We start from the raw sequence: 19,254 nt of genomic DNA, 5'->3' as shown, positions 1-19,254 counted from the left end.
CCTCCAACTCCTAGGCTTAGGCGATTCTCTTGCCTCAGCCTCCCGAGTAGCTGGGACCACAGGCACCCACCACAACGTCCGGCTATTTTTTGTTGCAGTTCTGCTGGGGCCAGGTTTGAACCCGCCACCCTCAGTATATGAACTAGTGCCCTACTCACTGAGTTACAGGCGCCGCCCTTTCTTTTTTTTGAGACAGATTCTCACTCAATCACCCTGGGGTTGAATGCCATGGCATCACAGCACTCAACCTCTTGAGCTATTTCACAGCAACCTCAAACTCTTGACCTCAAGCAATTCTCTTGTCTCAGCCTCCCAAGTAGACTACAGGCAACGACCACAACACCTGACTAGTTTTTCTATTTGTAGTAGAGGCAGGGTCTCACTCTTGCTCAGGCTGTTCTTAAACTCCTGAGCTCAGGCAATCCACCTGCCTCAGCCTCCCAGAGTGCCAGGATTACAGGTGTGAGCCACTGCGCCCAGCTCAACTTTCTTCATTCAGGATCCACCCAGAGGAATAGGGGACACTCTATCCAGATGTATAAGTGTTCAGGTTCAAAGGTGACAGTCGCCTGCCTGTGTACACAGGTGTGACTGAAGAGATGGCAGGTGTTATCTGCAGGCTGACCTACTGCTATGCTCAGACTAGCTGCACAATGACTCTCAGCCAGCTTCTGGGCTAACAGATGGACAGACCTTCTCCCCTCTTGCTCTTTTATCTATTACGGGAGAGCCCCGTGTGTTTAATTAACACTGTCCTGCTAATGGTCTTTGACCTGGAAGGTGGGTAGATCTAGAAACAAGGAGGTGGGGTAGGGGGTGGAAGTGCAAGGTGAAAATGTATTCTTGCTAGAAACAAAAACTTATTTAGCACATTCATTGTGTAAAGGCCTGTGGTCAGCTGGTGGGAGACACTGAGCTGAATGGGAGGCTGATTTGGGCACACCCAGTGCAGTCCCAGGTCAGACACCGCCAGTCAGATTTGTTCTGGAACACAGAAAGATCCCAACAACTACTTCTAGGTCTTCAGAGTGGGAGAGGCCACCTCCACATGGGTCTTGATATGCATGTAGAGCTACCATGTTTCCCCAAAAATAAGACCTACCCAAAAAGTAAGCCCTAGCAGGATTTCTATGTATTTGTTAAATATAAGCCCCCGGATAAGACCTAGTGATGGGCGTGGCTCTGTAGTGTATCTGCAGAGCCACGCCATGCATTTTGGTGCAGAGAGGAAGACATCCCCTGAAAATAAGCCCTAGTGTGTCTTCTTAAGAAAAAATAAATATAAGACAGTGTCTTATTTTCAGGGAAACATGGTAGCAGAAAAAGGCAGGAGGTGGGGGTCCAGGAGTGGTGGGAAGGACAGAGCCACCAAGGCACAGAGACCAAGCAGCAAACAGTGGGAGCTCTCCATGTGGCTCAAGTCTTGATAGAAGACAGTATGAAGGCAGAAAAGGGAATTTGGAGCTAGGGAATGAGGTCTTGCTGACGTATTTCACTTGTTTTACTAGAATTGGTATGGTATGATGGTAAAAGAACAGCTTTTGAAGCTAAACAGACCTGAGTTCAAATCCAGGTGTTATGGCTGGGTACGGTGGTTTGGATCTATAATCCTAGCACTTTGGGAGGCTAAGGCTGGTAGATCACCTGAGCTCAAGACTAGCAAGACCTCGTCTTTACTAAAAATGGAAAAACTAGCTGGGCGTTGTGGTGGGCACCTATAGTCCCAGCTACTCAGGAGGCTAAGGCGAGAAGATTGCTTAAGCCCAAGAGTTTGAGGTTGCTGTGAGCTATGAAACACGATGGCATTGTACCCAAGGTGACAGAGTGAGACTCGATCTCAAAAAGAAAAAAAAAATCCAGGCCTTAACAGAAAGACCTGAAACAATAACCCCTACTTGTTTTTGATGTTCTTACCTGTTCTCACCTATAATAGGAGATAGTAACAGGGCCCACCTTCCAGGAGCGTAGTGACTGTCCACTGAGCACACGACTGGATCCAAACTTCAAAGAGTAAATTTGGGCTGGGTACAGTGGCTCACATTTGTAATCCCACCACTCTGGGAGGCTGAGGTGGGTAGACTGCCTGAGCTCACACGTTCAAGACCAACCTGAGACAGAGTGAGACCCCACCTCTAAAAATAGCTGGGTGTTGTGGCAGACGCCTATAGTTCCAACTACTAGGGAGGCTGAAGCAAGAGAATCGCTTAAGCCCAAGAGCTAGAGGTTGCTGTGAGCTATGACCCCATGGCACTCTCCCAAGTGCAATAAAGTGAGACTCTGTCTCAAAATAAATAAATACATAAATAAATAATGAATAAATAAATAAATGTGGTCAAGACGCTGCACTTCGGGATCTGGAGGGCCAACCCCTGGTAGTCCTTTGAGATTTTACGTGAAGTCTATCTACTCCGTTTTTCTAGAACTGGATTAGTACTCTGCAGTGCTAGTTTCTGATTTATGTTTTAGTGTGCAGACATTTTACCTCATTTAAAACATGAACCAGGCTCAGTACCTATGGCTCAAGTGGCTAAGGTGCCAGCCACATACACCTGAGCTGGCGGGTTTGAATCCAGCCTGGGCCTGCCAAAACGACAATGATGGCTGCAACCAAAAAATAGCTGGGTATCATGGCAGGCACCTATAGTCCCAGCTACTTGGGAGGCGGAGGCAGGAAAATCACTTGAGCCCATGAGTTGGAGGTTGCTGTGAGCTGTGATGTCACGGCACTCTACCCAGGGGGACAGCCTGAGGCTCTGTCTCAAAAAAATAAAAAAATAAAACATGAACCAACTAAAAAGGGGATTTGCTACTACTAGTTTGGGAGACTAGGTCAGCCCCAACCAACAGTGATCTGAGGAGCACAATTTCACAGTGACTGCAAGCAAAAAATGTTCAGTAAAGAATTTCTCAGAAATATGGAGTGGTATGCATTTGCCACACATATTCAATATCCATTTTTTGTCGGAAGTGCTGGAATACCTCTGCCAAGCAGAGAACTTTGAAAAGCAACTTACTCTTGCTTCTGCCTTACTTTATTGAAGAACTGGAATGGTGAATAAGTTATTTCAAAAGATTATTTCAAGTCAAACATTGACTTGATCACCCCAGTCTAGTTTAACTTGGAAAGCTACTTTCTAAGGGTTTTGGAGACAAAAAAAAAAACCCCCAGCAGGATAGCCACGGCTTAAATCAGAATGTGGATAACATTATCAAAAACTTATGTTCCTGCCTCAAAGTTGACTAGAGATACTTTAAGATACAAATAATTCCAGAATTCTAGACTTTCAGAGAAAGTAATGTCATTAGTTGGGCATGAACATGTCTTGACGGGTCACCATTTCACTTGCAAAAATACTGTATTGACCTACCAGGCAAAGCTGAAAATAACTGTATCTATAAACCTCATGAGAAGGGAATAAAATGTTCTTTAGGGAACTGTTAAAAGAAAAAAAAAAAAAACCCTGCAAGGTATCATGTAGACAAGAGGGAACAAGAGGGATTCTTTTTAGTTTAACTGTCCTCTGTTTGGCTCCTAGACTGAATTCCCGAAGCTGTCATTACTATGAACAGACTACTTTTCCCCATAATACATAAATTACAAACAACCCAATGACATGGGAGATGGACTCTTGTGATTTTAAACCCAAGAACTTCTGGTTTGCAGAAAGAATTTTACTGCTAAGTGAAACCAAATCCACAGCATGGATCAGGAGTCAGTCCGTTTTCATCCCTAGCTGTGGGGAAATACCCCAAACAAGAAATCACACACATACTCCAGAAGGGTGATGACCAGGGAGCCGGTGTGGGGATTGATTGGCCCAGAAATGATCATCTGTGCAAAATAAAGGGGCAAAAGGTTGAGGGAGGAAGGGCGTGTATATGTGTGTATCTATGGATATGAGTGTGTGCGAGGGAGGGTATATTCCAAAATTCTTGATCTCTCGGCTAAGAAGTGACAATGAAAAGCCCAACACCAACCAAACACATTGAAAGTTGAGGTTGTTTCTACAAATTTTTCTCTTCTTTCTATTCAGGGAGAAGAACAGACTCAAATTACCCAAACAGGCTGCCTGGTGGCCATGGTTGAGTCATAGCATAGATACCACGGATGGTAGGACTAAACCAGTGACAAGAGCCTCTGAAGGTGGCTTCCCTCCCCCTTCATTTTCTATTACTTTCCCTGACTTTTGCTTCTGAAGCCTTGGTTTCTGCACATGAGCAGTGGGCAAGAGAGTAAGTCTGCTTCCTTCAAAGGCAGACAGGAACTAACCAGTCCAAAGAAGCACCCATCTACGAGGTCAGAAAATGTCAAAACCATGACCTATGGTGATGTTGGAGCAAGCTAGAGTCCCCTTCAGCCACTACTTTGAAGGACAAGACACATCTGGGAATGTGCTAGTTAGTTTTCTCACTTCGAAGTTTAAGGAGTTATCAACGACACAACCTGATGTAAATTTCACATCCAGATCTTAAGACGATGTACTAGCAAATCATTTCATCAAATCTTATTTAAAAAGACAAATACAGTAACACAGCTATATATTACACATATCCCTCTGATACTAACCTTTCTAGACATGTAACACAGTCACTCAGGTATGGTTAGCATTGTCTATAATTTTCAGTTTTATTTTATGATATTCTTGCCTTCAAAAAAAAAAATAGAAAACCTGGGCGGTGCCTGTGGCTCAGTGAGTAGGGCACCCACCCCATATACCAAGGGTGGCAGGTTTAAACCCAGCCTTGGCCAAACTGCAACAAAAAAAAAATAGCTGGGCACTGTGGTCCCAGCTACTTGGGAGGCTGAGGCAAGAGAATCGCCTAAACCCATGAGTTGGAGGTTGCTGTGAGCTGTGACACCACAGCACTCTACCAGGAGCAATAAAGTGAGAGAGACTCTGTCTCTAAAAAAAAAATCTTTTTTTAAATACCTTTAATCTCCCAATCTATGTTTTAAGAATTAAGTGGGCAGCACCTGTGGCTCAAGGAGTAGGGCACCAGCCCCATATACCAGACAGAGGTGGTGGGTTCAAACCCAGCCCTGGCCAAAAACTGCAAAAAAAAAAAAAAAAGAATTAAGTATTCTTTTTTTTAATCCCCCAAAATATATATCTTGCCTAGTTCATTTTGATCACAGAGACACATGGGGGGGGGTAAATTTCTCCAAGTTAAACAGCTGAAAACAACGGGAATTATTTTATTAGCAACTGTTGTTTTTCCAAGAACTTGAAAACTATAGCTTGGGGGAGGAGGGATTTTACCCTTATTCATTTCAAAAGGTACCAAAAGACTGGACCAGCCTGTAGAAGTTTAGAAAAAACCCCAAAACCTTTTGCCTTCTTTATGTCCTAAAATGTAAAATTTGTCCTTATGGTTTGCTGACCCCAACGTGATGAATTGGAATGCATAAGAAATGTAAACAAAACGCCTCCTTCTCAGTCTTTTTTTCCTCAATTAGATTTCACCCTAACAAGTTTTTTTTTTTTAATAAAAAGGACCTCAATTTGCTCAGCCAGCTCAAGTATATACCAAAAAAAAGTATCTCCCTTGCCTTGTGAACATTCTTTTCTCCCCAATTCCTCTAAAACTTCACAGAAAGGTGGGGCTGTCTCTTAGAAAGTCTGTAGATGACAAAACCTACATATTGGATAAACGGGGCAAGAGAAGAAGAGAAGGTTTGGTGCTGGGCAGGCCACAGCAAGCAGGAAGTCAACATGTGGACCCCGTCTTGCACTCCAACCGTTCTGACCTGCGCTGTCCCCCCTTTGGTGACCAGCCATTCAATCCACATTCTATCACTTACTCATGGGAAGAGAAACATTAGGAACAAATGGGTTTATGCAGATGTATATGTGTTTCAGAAGCCCTGGCAGCTCAGAGAGGACTCTGAACTGTGCCCTGCACAGAATTTGCAGTTCCCAGCAACTGCCTCCCACCGAGAAAGATCCCTGTGTATGGGTGAGATAAGCCATTGTGTCCAGCGAGTCTATGCCCGAATGTCATGCTTCTCTCCTCCAGAAGAGTCTGATTTTTTGCATCTTAATGGGTTCTGCGACACAGAGCCATTTCGCTGGTAACGTCCTGAAATGATACCTAGATTTTTAACACCTATTTGTGTGTTCGACTGATTGGCTCGGCCTAAGACAAGCCTTTAATGGCATGCCAGTCAGTCCCCAGCCCTGCTTAAGTGTCCCCTCAGACGGCTGGCTTAAGGAAAACTGACAGAAATGTTCTTTAATAACTATGGTTTATCCATTTCTTTCAGATAGTAAGTGGCACATTCTCACCTCATTTGCAGCTTTTAATCTCAAATGGACATTGCTTTTGAAATATCCTCTTTCTTTCTTTCTTTTCTTTTTTTTTTTCCCTGAGGCTGCCACTTGAAAGTTGAAATCTAGCAAGAATGTAATAGTAGGTACCAGCTTTCTGAATTACAGGGTGACTGCCTGAGCTGATCCTAAAAAGCAAGTGTCTTTTTTATACCGCATAAAAGGCTGAAATGTTTACATATCAAAAGGCTATAGGCCAATTTCTGTCAAAATTACACATGAAGTTAAGCAGTACAAGCAATTTATTTAAACACTAGTCATTGTAGAAAAATTCAAAACCATATGCTCTTTTAGCAGTTTTTCACAAATGCATTTGACCCATGACTTGGCTAGACATACAAGCTTCATAATTTACTCTAAATTTCAAATTCCCTTGACGTTTAAATAAAAGATCTTCATTAATGAGGTTTACATAAATGAAAACTTTAGAAGCTGATATCGGTTAGCGAGGGGCTTCGGAACCGTCTGTGCGTTCGTTCTAATTTTCAAATGACTGACTTTGCTAATCATTTCAAGAGAAAGTTCTTCTGAGAACAAATTATCATCATTTGCATTCTGTGATTTGCAAAAGCAATGGTGCAGTCACTTTGAAACAAACTTCGGTAAATAGCCTGGCTGAAAGGATTTCTGCAATTCAGGAAAACCCAAGCTATTTTTTTTCCCCAAGGCCTTGGGAACATGACATTTTTTGACAGCCCTTTTCTATTTGAAATGTTGTAAAACTTCTAGCAAAAATCAGCTAGAAAACATCCCTACCTCTTACCGGTTGCATGCTGGAGTCCCAGCTCTGATGAGCTACCCTTTAGCCCACAGCAGCATTTACACCTCAGTCTCAACTCCACACACCCAGTGTCACCTGGAAAATCTCCTGGGGCTACCAGAGTTGTCCTCCAGAATGCAGCAGGGACCCAGAGCTGGTTTTGAGCACTAGTTTTGAAACACCGGATTTTTTTTTTTAAAGCCCAAATACAAACAACAAAACCAATTTGCGTGAAGACTGTGCTGGGGTCTGAGCACTGTGCACCGGCTGCAGGGGGTCCTCCATTGTTCCTAATTCCTGTGACCTCCCTAATGCGCCCTACAAAGAGGGCTCTGCACCTTTGAAAAGGACTTGCCAACTTTAGCACATGAAACGAAAAACCCTACTTAAACGTATCAGATTAGGAACTGGCTCTGTGACTGAGCAAGACTGAAAAAATTAAGAAAGTTCCTGAAACGAAACCATAACAAGTTGGGGCCGCAAATGCATTATTTTTGACAGCTGAAAGAGGTGGGGTGTAAGGATAACCGGGCAACAGTTTTCTATGAGGAGAATATCTTGGGGGTGGGAGGAGATCCAGACGCACACTCCAAACTTGCGCACTCTTGTTTTAAATCAGAGAAGCAATTTAATCTACACTCTGTGAATCAATTTAGCGAAGACCACAGCGCAAAATCGCCCTGGTAGATGCTGAATGGCAAATGTACCTTATGCATGTGGAATCCGCTGATCTATTCTTTAATATCTTAAAAATGAGGGCTATTACCGGGGCGAGTGACTCCTCAACAAACACATTTTCATAGACTTCTTCGTGGTGATTGCTTTATGTGAAATCGTGTTTGGGTCATAATAGGGAAAATCAGCAGAGTGTTTATTGCATTTCCGACCTAAGCGCTGGCGGCCGTCTCCGGACTCGCCCGGTCCTCCCATGCTGAGCTGTGCGTGCGGGGCAGACAAACAATCGCTTAGCAACTCGAAGGGAACAATTTGCGTGTGTGTCGCATTTGTTATTCCAATTGCACAGGCGGGGATGCGGCCCCCGATTGTTTGCTTACTGACTTGCGTACACTTGTGGGCTTCTGGTCACCGAGGTGCCGTGCCAAACCCCTGAATGCCTTCCCTGGAGCTGCCTCCCCACCGACAAAGTGGAGCGGAACCACCGACCTCCGAACGAGGGGGCAACCTGAACGCGGAGACGGAATGAGCTCTGGGAGAGCTGGCAGAGTGATAGGAGTGGTGTGGCCGGGAGGTCCCTGTGACCTCTTCCAGGAAAGTCCCCTCTGCCAGAGGGTAGAGCTTTCCCTTATCTTGGACCCAGCTGATGTAGAGACCCTGCCCCTGGTGGTGGTGGGGGGGGGGCAGGATATTCCTTTGTCTCAATGAAAATATCCCCAACCTCCTTGGAAAACGAGTGACAATTATCAAGTCTTATTAAAAGTTGGGGTAGTAAGGAGTCAGTGAATGTTGGAGTTCGTTAGCTTAACTAAAATTCTGAGGCCTCCAGAGGAGGAACTATGAGGAACTATTTGCAAGGTGGCAACATTCGGTCTAGAATTCTAGCTCTGGAACGCACTGTACAGGGGGCTCCCGTGGAACAACAAGCTGCAGGAAACCAAGCAGGGAGGCAGTCTAGAAATTTGCTAAACCCGCTTATTAAAAAGAACAATGTACAAAACTGTAGGGGACAGGGGGCTGTGTAGAGGAGACTGGCATACTTTTAAAATCTTAGAGACAGTCTTTTAGGACTGAGGCTAAAACTTTGGCGCCTTTCTGTTCTGGGCACCGATTCTCAGAAAAGGACAAGGAATCAGCCTCAAGTATCCCGTGGCACTTCTCTCTCCACGCGGCTTAGGCAAAGGTCTAAGATCCACTGAGCTGCGCACCCCGGCGTATGCTCAGCCTCCAACACAGACGCAGGCAAAGCCACTGCTGAAGCCGCAGCCTCTAGTTGTCCTCCATCCAACTGCCCTGCAATTAAACCTGAGAAAGATCCGAATCGAGTAAGCGTGCCCTGAAACTGTGAAGTCTCTGAGAACGGAAAAATGCCTCTAACCCAAGTCAGCAGGAGAGGGAAGGTGTCTTTTCTTACCCTAGAACTGACCTTTCTAAGAGAAGGGTTACGCTCCCTCCTCCGAGAGGTTTTTATTATTTTTTTAAAAAGTCTATCGCCTCCCCAAATTGAGACCCATCTCTGCCTGTTCTAATATCCCCCTCAAACCAACTCTAGTTTGCACAGCACTCGAAGAAACAAGTCTTAAGCCACGAGCGGGTGGGTGCGGGTACTCTGAGGTCGGTGCTGGGAGGCCTACGACAGAAGCGGACGGCGCCTGGCTTCACTCCGCTGCCCCTGCGTGCTGTGAGAGGGCTGCGCCGGGCAGGACCAAACCTCAGTGCAGCGATTCTTTGATGCAGTAACAGCAATCCACAAGTGGCCTTTCCCCTTCTCCCCAGTGCCAGGGAGTGGGCGGCCCTCTTAGCTTTCCTGCAGCGAATTCAGACAACTCTGCGGGGATCCCTGGTTAATTAACCAGAGAGAAACATCGAGAAATGGGTGTGAGTTAAAGGTGGCCTTCCTTCGGGAAACCCGAGATGCCCCTGCACTGGACAGTCCCGCCCGAGTCAGGTACTGCCCCTTGCCCTGGAGTGGCTCAAGCTGTAAGCTGGATCGGCAGGATCTCGGGGACTGTTTTGTTCCGAATGGATTGTCACCTACCTTCTCCAAGAGTTTTCAGCCCCTGGCTTGCAGTGGTGAGCTGGATGCGCCTCTGGTGATTGCGTCGGGTCGGCCAGCTGTGCCACGCTGAGAATCCCGCAAATCAGCACCGCCGCCTTGCGAGAACCGAGCCTGTCTTGGTCTGGGACTCTGGGCCCAAGGAGCCGAGCGTGGACCTGCCAGGCGAAAGGACAGGCCGAGGCTAGGGGCCTGTCTCTGCCCCGGAGCTAGCAGGTCAGAAGGAAAAATAAAATGAGACTAAATTGTTGGGGGAAAGGATAGGAAAGTCCCAAAGGGCCCATCTGTATTGAAAACCTAAAACATTTTGGGGGCAAGCCACCTCGTTTTCAAAATTAATTTTTAAAAACGCACAAAGACTACCGACACTCACGCGGAGAGCAGATGGAAGCACCGAATTTTAAATAGTGGATGAGTTTGGTCTTTGCTGCGAAAGAATCTAAGGAAATCCACGCTACTTTTCAGACTCAAAGTGGCTGCAAAAGGTTGTTTTTTCTTTTAGGAAACACGATGCGTCTCTTTCGTCTATTTTGCCTTTACAAATTTTGGCTTTTGCAAAAACAAAAGGTTTGGGGTGGAGATTAACCAAATCCATTTGGGAGAGAGCCTCAAGATTTAGAAAATGAGAGAGGTGAAATTAGGCACTGAGTACACGCAGGCCTGGAGGGGACGCGCGTTTTCAATCGCGCTTCAGAGAGGACGCAGCCCCTCACATTTTCTAAAACAAAACAAATTCTGAAAGGGAAAAAACGTAGCCCCCAAGTAAAATTGGCCACAATGAATTTGAGCTCCAGGCAGAGGAAATCGCACCCAATAATAGGACCCAATCTGAGAAAAAAGGGTGGGGGTGGAGAGGTAGGGCGCAAGAAGTTGTTAACTGCGGCGGCACAATGGAATTAATGAGATTAACCAGGGCAATTAGGCCGCCCGCCCAGCTCGCCCGGCCCCTGGCCGGGCTGCCGAATGGAAAAGATTAGGTTAATTTCATTAATTCGCAATCCACAATCTCTTTTCAGGCCGCGTAACCCCCTCCCCTTGGCACCTCTCCCCCTCTTTCTTCACTCCCTCCCCCACCCAAAGGAAAAGAAAGGGCCAAATCTGGTTCTGTTTGTCATCTGCATATTACCAGGAACTAAATCCAGGATGACGTCGACTCAGTATAAAACCAACAAGAGGTTCAGCTGGCCTGAGCTCCGTCCTACCCGCGGGTAGAGTTCAGCGAACGCCTCGGCGAGGGGAGGGCGGGAGGAGGGCGAGCGGACGCAGGGGGCGGGGAGGGGCGCTAGGCTGCTTTCCCGGCGCTCTCTTTCGGTTTGCTCGGCGGCAGGAGAGTGGACCCCCCCACTTTGATACTCTTTCCTAGGCGCGTCCCTGCCGCCCTCCGGTCCCGGCGCGGGGCTCGGGGATGCCTGCCAGCATGTTCAGCATCGACAACATCCTGGCCGCCCGGCCGCGTTGCAAGGACTCGGTGCTGCCCGTGGCGCCCAGCGCGGCAGCTCCCGTGGTTTTCCCGGCCCTGCACGGGGACTCACTCTACGGCGCCAGCGGCAGCGCCTCCTCGGACTATGGCGCCTTCTACCCGCGCCCCGTGGCCCCGGGCGGCGCGGGCCTCCCGGCCGCGGTCGGCGGCTCCCGCCTGGGCTACAACAACTACTTCTACGGGCAGCTGCACGTGCAGGCGGCGCCCGTGGGCCCAGCCTGCTGCGGGGCCGTGCCGCCGCTGGGTGCCCAGCAGTGCTCCTGCGTCCCGACGCCCCCAGGTAGGGTAGTACTCGCTCTGGCCTTTGTCGCCTGCTGCAGTCCTTAGTTTGGGGGACTTTGGCGTGCGGTGGCGCTTGCTTTAGTCACCTTGCACGAACTTTTCAACTTTGCCAAGCCTTCCTCCGCCTTTTTTGCGGATCGGGCACAGGAGTTTGTACACTTCTTGCTGTAAACTTTTGGCGGTTAGTGAAAATTGTAATTCAGTGCCCGTACCGGCAACTAGGATTTTTAGAATTCTCTTACTGGCTTTGTGGGTGTGCGGGTGAATCCTCTAACACGCTCCCTCCTTTCCCCTGCACCCCTGATTCCGCGCACGCCCCTTGCAGACGATTTCTAAGTGGAAGAGGGTCGCGGGAGGGCATGCGTGCATGTGTTTGGTGGCAAGGAAGGGCAGCTGACCGCGCACCTCCTTCTGTCATAGGCTACGAGGGCCCTGGCTCGGTGCTGGTGTCCCCGGTGCCACACCAGATGCTGCCCTACATGAATGTGGGTACGCTGTCGCGCACCGAGCTGCAGCTCCTCAACCAGCTGCACTGCCGGCGGAAGCGGCGGCACCGCACCATCTTCACCGACGAGCAGCTCGAAGCGCTGGAGAACCTTTTTCAAGAGACCAAGTACCCGGACGTGGGCACGCGCGAGCAGCTGGCCCGGAAAGTGCATCTCCGCGAGGAGAAAGTGGAGGTAGGCGCGGGCCCTGAAGGAGGCGCCTAGCGGTCCTATCCGAGAAGTAGGGCCCCGGCCGGGTTTGCCCAGCTCTCTTTGGGTCTCCTTGCATTTTAGAAACATCCCGAGGGCGGCCCAGAGGCTGGTGGGGGGCGCTTTAGGCCCAGGAAGTTGAATGGAAATGCGGAAGCAGGAGCGAGAGGCTCCTCTCCTTTTGTTGGCTTGCGAGGGTCGCGTTCTTATTCCACGCTGCGGTCCTGCCCTCCTGCGGAGCTGCTCCGGCGCCGGGCACTGGGGGAAGCGCGCCTTTGATTCTAACTCTTTTCTCCGTTGTGCAACAGGTCTGGTTTAAGAACCGCCGCGCCAAATGGAGGCGGCAGAAGCGGTCCTCATCGGAGGAGTCAGAAAACGCCGAGAAATGGAACAAAACGTCATCATCGAAGGCATCGCCGCAGAAGAGGGAAGAGGAAGGTAAAAGCGATTTGGACTCAGACAGCTGACGGCCGCGGGCTGGCTGTGGCACTTGCCTAACCCGAAGGACTTGCACAGACAGAGGATGCTACTTTCTTGCACACGGGCTGCCTTGCGGGAGGGAGATGAACAGGAGGACCGAGGAACTGTAAATAGTGTACAGAGCCAGGAAGGTTGGGCGCGCCTGGGGTGGGGCGCACCGGGGCTCGAAGGTCTGCAGTCCGAGGCCGCCTACGCCTCTTCCCCAATGGTAGTATTTATAGCTAAGTTAACAGTGACAATACAATAAAGTGATGGCGATGTAAACATTCTGTATTTCGTACCCTATCACGATCACTGTCAGTCTGAGGCGCGGAAAAGAAATCTATTTAGTCTATAGCGTCAGAAGAAAAATTTGTCCAAAACAAAAAAAGAAACGCAGCATAATTTAGTCATAGGCCAAGTGTCCTGGTTTAAAATTTCCAGTCTAGAAAGGGCCGGGAGGTTTCTTGATGATGATGATTTCTCCCAACCCTGTTCCAAGCCGTTCACCAGATCCGGCTCCCCAGAAACCCTCAGACCTAAGACAGTCCACGGGCTGAATTAGGCAGTGGCTGTGCGGGCTCTGCAGACGCTTTCTGGTTCTTCCATGTCTATCCCCCATTGCCTACTTCCACTTGAGAGTTGCCCTTTCTTGGGGCAAGTGCTGTGGTCCCATAACCCTAGTGGGTGGCTTCCATCTGTGTCCCCAGGGGTGGCCACAGATGGGGCCCTGGGCCTGCTACTTATGGGTGTCTGAGGTGGCCAGGTCTGCTGAGCTTCGCCAGTGCTGGGCAGCCAGAGGCCAGCCTTGCCTAAGAGCTCTTGGCCGGGATGGTCACTTCAAGGTGGCAGAAGTGACTCTCCTCCATTGTCTTCCTTTCTGTACCCCCTGGGGTGGAAGAGGGAGCTCCCTAGAGCACACCCAATGCCCTGGTCAGTGATCAGCAGCTTTAAAAGGGTTGGAGAAGCCTTCTGGTGCCACATAGGCACCTGCTGGGACAGAGACATTAGCACAGCTCCCCAGGCCATTGTGGGGTCAGAGGGAGATAGAATGGAGGCCAAGGGTCAGTAAGAATGGCTTTTAATATGTTAAAAAAAAAAAAAAAAAAAAAAAAAAACTTGGTTCAGATTTTAAAAGGGAGGAAGCTAAGACTCAGAACTTAATGCATACACTGCAGGGGAGCTTGTTTTTCCTCCTGGGTCAACTTGGATACTTGGTATCTAATGCCATGTCCCTTCAGGGGAAGATTGGGTACCCTTGCTATGGAAGACAGCAGAGGAAAAGTAACAACTTTCTAAGCTAAGAGAAGCCAGGTTTTTTCACAGTCAATTTTGCAAAGCAAAAGCGATTCTGAAGTGGGTGGAATGAAACTTGGAGTGCCCCGCTACTTTAAAATAGGGGTATCTCTAGACAAAAGAAAGAGGCCAATTCTGTTTGAAGAGACAAGATTGCATTGGTTCATATCCAGACTCCATCATTTTGTGGCTTTAGGCAAGTGACTTAACCTGACCCTCTCCTCCCATAACTAAAATGGGTACTATAATAGTGTCTGCTTCCTTGGGGGCCTCAAAGGCACTTACATAGAATGGCGCCTGGCATAAGAGAATCCTTGGACGTGGCTATTTTTAAAAAAATATTATGATACTTCAATACTGCAAGATTTATATACATTATCTCATTTTACCTTTCAAGAACTCTATGAGATGGAGAAGTGTTTACACTGTTTCACAGATGGGAAGTTAAGGTTCTAAAAAGCTAAATACTTTATCAACATGCAGTTCATAAGAAATAAAGAAGGGACATCGTCTTTGCCCAAGTAAGTCTTACACTATAATTGCAGGTGTTTCTGCTAATAACAGTTCTTGGGAGAAATATTTTAAAAAGCCATCCAATTGAGATGGATGTTGCAAGACCATTACTTTTCTACCTCCTTAGACATTGGACTTACTTGTCCTATACCCCCATTCCTTAACATTCCTTAATAGCTGATGTTCTTGGATTGTGTTCTCTGTGCCTTTGGAGAGGGATGAGCCTGCAGGGACTGGGGAACCTTCTAAGGTAAGATGGAGCAGGCAGTTTCATTCCACCCTGAGACATTTGACCTCTGTAGGACTGTTTATAAATTTCTATGTGTCTCTTTACATGTGACTTGCTCTCAGAAACCCTGTAAAAGGGCATCTTTAATGTTTTAAAAATGTGCACTTGTCTGGGAAGAGATCTATGGCAAGTACTAGGGATTGAGGGAGGGGTAGGTCCTCATATCCCATGAACACCTGGTGAAAAGCCATGGTAAGTGGAGCAAAGGGTGAACAGGAGTGGGAGAGCTGCTTCTGGCATGACCCAGGGCAGGCCGAGGTAGCCGGAGAAAGCTCTTTCACTGTCCACACATCCACACTGGAATATCATGTTGAAGTGCTTCATGATTGGCCCAGCTTGCAGGAAATAATAAACATCTGGAATGAAGAAGGAACTGCCAGGATAGTCTATCTAATTACAGTCCCCCCACCTTCCTTCTCCACTCCTCAGGCAGCCATAGGCCTCAGACCTCTGTCTTAGCCTGGCTGTGGTATCAGGGAAGTCCAAGTGGTCACCAGGCAGAGGCCTTTGGGCTTCCAGAGCCTTCTTTGGCTGGGCTGTAGGGCTTGTCAACTTCTCCAGTGGAGTATGGATCATGGTGTTGGAAAGTAGTGTGTATACATGTTCAAGTAGGGAAGGTATAAGCCAGGTGAGTTCGTTTGGACTATTTCCAATTCACCGCACAACCCTCATGTCTACCCTCCCATCACAGATGTTTTGCCCATGTCACAGTTGAACAAACTGAGGCACAAAGCTAACACAAAGCCAAAATGGGACCTGTGATCTGCAAGGGACCTGGCTCTTGCGATATCTGTAAATTAGGCTGCCTCACAGAACCCAGAATTCTCTTGGTTGGTGATATAAACCCCGTATGAAAGTTCAGCAACAGCAAATGACCATTGGAGTTTTTGTTGCCTTTGTGGGACATAGGAATTAATCTGCCACAGAGTGCCAGGCAGAGACTAGCAAAGAACAATAGTGACAGTTATAACCCCTAATGTTAGTCTAGCACTTTGCACAGTCAAGCTCTTGCACACACATCTCAGGCTCTCAGGAGGTGGGAATTGCAGCCCATTTTGCAGAGGAAAAGTGAAGCTTCAGAGAGATTGCCTGCTTTGGCAAACAGTAAGTGGCAGAACAGACCCATACCCCCTCATATACCTCTTGGGATGGTGGGGAAGTGTGGGGTAATGGCTTCCAGGTGTCCCAGGTCACCTGGGCCGAGGAGGGTCCTGGCTGGCAGAAACTGTAGGAGGAAATGTGCAGTGTGTGCAGGAAGAAATGGAGTTTTAGATTCTAAATGTTCTCGGCGAAGGGTGTATTCTAACAGTTCTTAGCACAGATTGGGCACAGGTTGGGGGGAAAGGGATTGAAAACAATGGCAAGTTGTGTTTTGCTAATATTGGACCTTTGAGCTAAGGGCTTCGACCCTTGTATGAAAGATCTTTTAATGTGTACATGGGAGATAAAAGTGGGCAGATTCCCCTTTTGTTTCTTTGCATGTGGGGTACAGATAGAAGCCAGGAGGTAGGGATGACAGTGAGCTCTTTTTTTGAGCTGAATGAAATTTTAAGGACTCAAGTAAAATCGGTCAGGCATCAAGATACCCTTCTTTTGCTAGCCTTCTGTGACACTGAGATCCTCTGTATTCACGGCACACATTTTTAAGTGCTGAGCGTGGAAGAGTGCAGACGCAAACCTTTAGCGGGGGGGTGGGGGGGTGGGCAGGACAACACGGTGGGCAAGTGGATGCTAGGTGCCTTAGATGGACACTGAGCCAGGCCTTCTCTGTGGGTGTGACCACACACTCACTGATTGGGTATGTCAGACTCCTTCCTCACCTGGAAACTGGGCTTGCCTAGGGGATTAGTAGTGATATAAAAAAAGAAACCCAGCAGAGTGTCTGACACATTCATTATTGTGAGCTTTGAAAAACACCCTCGAATCAGCTGGATAATGCCCTGCAGAAGTAGATTGGAATTAGGAATTAAGGAATGTACCTCATTTTTTTTTATTGTTGTTGGTTTAGGAGTTTATGCACGACACAGGACACAAACTCTAACGACATTAAATGTGATTGCCATGGATTTAAGACCAGAAAGCATCTGATAAAGCAAAATAGCTTGCATTCCCCTGAGAGGTTTAGGACAAGGAGATTTAGATGAAGACAGAGGAAATTTGGAGTGGATTTAGATTCCATTTCCAAGTTTTGTGAAATGACCTTGAAGTTTTTCAGAAGTAAAACGAAAATAAAACCCAAGCAGCTGTTGCAGAGCACCTCGAAAGTTCTGGAAGAAATGGATCTGTCTTAGTTTTTAGCTATGAGTCCCTCTTGTTTGTTGAAGGGAGAGCGTAGGACATCTCTGAAGCCTGGAGCCCTGTGACAACACGGAAGACCTCTGCTTGTCACGGCTTTGTTTTAAATCTGGGGAAAATAAAAAGCATTGTTTTTTCAGTCTGAACGACCACAGAACAAACAGGATTAATTACAGCGTGTTGTGTATTTTAAAGCGGGTCTATCATTTTTGGATTCAAGTAGCCTTCGTTTGTTCTTGAGTGACCAGCCCTGGGAAGCATCAGTGAGGAAAGATCTTAAGAATTCGTCTCCCAACCCCTCCCTTTTCCTTAGTAGTTTGTTCCATTTATACCTTCTGTTTTCCTAATTTTGAGATCATCCAGAGTCTGTTGACCAAATGAAGCGGCCACGTTTAATTGAGTGAGCTGCATTTTGCCAAGTGTCTGGACGCCCACTCTTACCCTAAGCTGATTTATAGTAACTATAATTAGTGAGATAATTTTAGCCGTGATAGACAGAGTATAGAAGTATCCATATTGTTTCCTCACCGATTTCCTAGTTATATTACGCCCAGCCCAGGAAACGCATGGACTCTGTTGTGCCAACAGCTCTGCTGACCCCAAGAAAGGCCCTTGCAGCTTTAGGAGACAAATTCTCCTTGTTGAATCAAGGAAGGGTGAGCTCCTTTGCCAACAGGAGAGTTCTTTCCCCTGGCTATTTTCTCACTCCCAACTCTCAGAACACATGGTAATTTGTTTAAACATTTTTCTTTGGGGTGGAAATGAATCAGAAATACCTTTAAAAAGTATGAAATTTTCAGAGAAAAGACCTGCGTTGTCCAGCAGCCTGCAGTTGAGAGACATGGTTGTGGCTTCAGGTGTAGGGTCCCAAACGGGCTGCACACAGCTTGGTGGCAGTGGTCCCATGCAGCCAGGCCTCCTGGGGACTTGATACACTGACCATTCTTCTCCAGAGGGGAACCAGTGGGCTTGTGGGGAGACGTGTGGTTTCAGAGGCCCACACTGCCAGGGGGAGGGCTCAGAGCAAACAGCCTAGGGCCAGCATGAGCCTGAATCACATTAGGGCAGTGTCTGACCAGCTCATGGTAATGGTTCCCGCTTTAATTGTGTCCCAAACAAATTATTGACATCACCCAGCGAGGTCAAGAGACGCTTCTTTCCAGATGGGGTATAGCTAATCTTCTTTTGGACGTCTTCGAAGTGTTGACTATGAATCCAGAAAAAGAAAACTGCCCTTCTCTAAGAAATGGGGAGGCCCAATGGTGCTTGGCACGTCCCCCTCTGCCACAAATGCTCAGTACTCTGTGATGTTGAATTCACAGCTGTTTCATCTGAAGATGTTCTGACCACTACGAAGGCCAGATGGCTGGGATGTTCAGGGATGCATGTGTGCAGCGTTGTTTCGAATTTGAGGAATAAATATTTAAATTTGAAACCAAGTGAATCACTTTCTACTAAAGTGGGTGTTGGCTTCCCCCAGCTCACACGATTCCTGTCATACTCAGAGCCTTCAAAGGGGTTGTTCCCCGCTCTGCACCAGTGAGCGTGGTGGAGCTTCATCTATTTTATGGTTGTTTTTGTTTCTATTCTGCTTTGGCTATAAGAAGACTCCTAATGTGACTCCTGATGTGAACGTGAATGGGCTGAAACAAAACTGAGACCCAGTCCCTTTGTGCTTGGATGGAATTCCCCTTGTATTCGTTTTGATTTTTGCCTTTGTGGTAACTGGATAGAGTCATAAATAGGAGTGAATGAACACTTAACCCTTTTCTTGATTGCAATTAAAGCTCTGAAAAGACAGTAGGTCTTTATGGTTTATATGAGGTGTTCATCTGTATGGAAGATGTTCATGGGCAGTTTTTTTTAAAGGTGGGAAACATTTTCTACAACACAAGTGTTGTAAAAAATGTATCTTACAGGGTGGTGCCTGTGGTTCAGCTGGTAGGGTGCTGGCCCCATGTACCAAGGATAGTGGGTTCGAACCCAGCCCTGGACAAACTGCAACACCAAAAAAAATAGCTGGGCATTATGGTGGGTACCTGTAGTTCCAGCTACTTGGGAGGCTGAGGCAAGAGAATCACCTAAGCCCAGGAGCTGGAGGTTGCTGTGAGCTGTGTGATGCCAC

General features: G+C 47.4%; 1 protein-coding gene across 1 annotated transcript; it reads left to right on the top strand.

Moving 5' to 3' along the window:
• Positions 1 to 11,021: 11,021 nt before the first annotated feature.
• On the top strand, positions 11,022 to 13,021 carry GSC (goosecoid homeobox). Its single transcript, XM_003787016.1, has 3 exons — positions 11,022 to 11,580; positions 12,003 to 12,262; positions 12,586 to 13,021. The coding sequence occupies exons 1-3, from the start codon at positions 11,226 to 11,228 to the stop codon at positions 12,742 to 12,744; spliced, it is 774 nt and encodes a 257-aa protein (XP_003787064.1). The 5' UTR covers positions 11,022 to 11,225; the 3' UTR covers positions 12,745 to 13,021.
• The last annotated feature ends 6,233 nt before the right edge of the window (positions 13,022 to 19,254 follow it).

The sequence above is a fragment of the Otolemur garnettii genome, unplaced genomic scaffold, assembly GCF_000181295.1.
Source record: "Otolemur garnettii isolate 467f Iridium unplaced genomic scaffold, OtoGar3 scaffold00020, whole genome shotgun sequence".
NCBI classification, from domain to species: domain Eukaryota; kingdom Metazoa; phylum Chordata; class Mammalia; order Primates; family Galagidae; genus Otolemur; species Otolemur garnettii.
This window is presented reverse-complemented; position numbering and strand designations above follow the sequence as displayed.

Bases quoted from the DNA above. Each gene is read 5' to 3' on its own strand.
- GSC (XM_003787016.1), top strand. From the start codon at position 11,226: ATGCCTGCCAGCATGTTCAGCATCGACAACATCCTGGCCGCCCGGCCG. The intron at 11,581-12,002 runs GTAGGGTAGTAC...CTTCTGTCATAG, and splicing joins CTGCGTCCCGACGCCCCCAG to GCTACGAGGGCCCTGGCTCG. The intron at 12,263-12,585 runs GTAGGCGCGGGC...GTTGTGCAACAG, and splicing joins TCCGCGAGGAGAAAGTGGAG to GTCTGGTTTAAGAACCGCCG.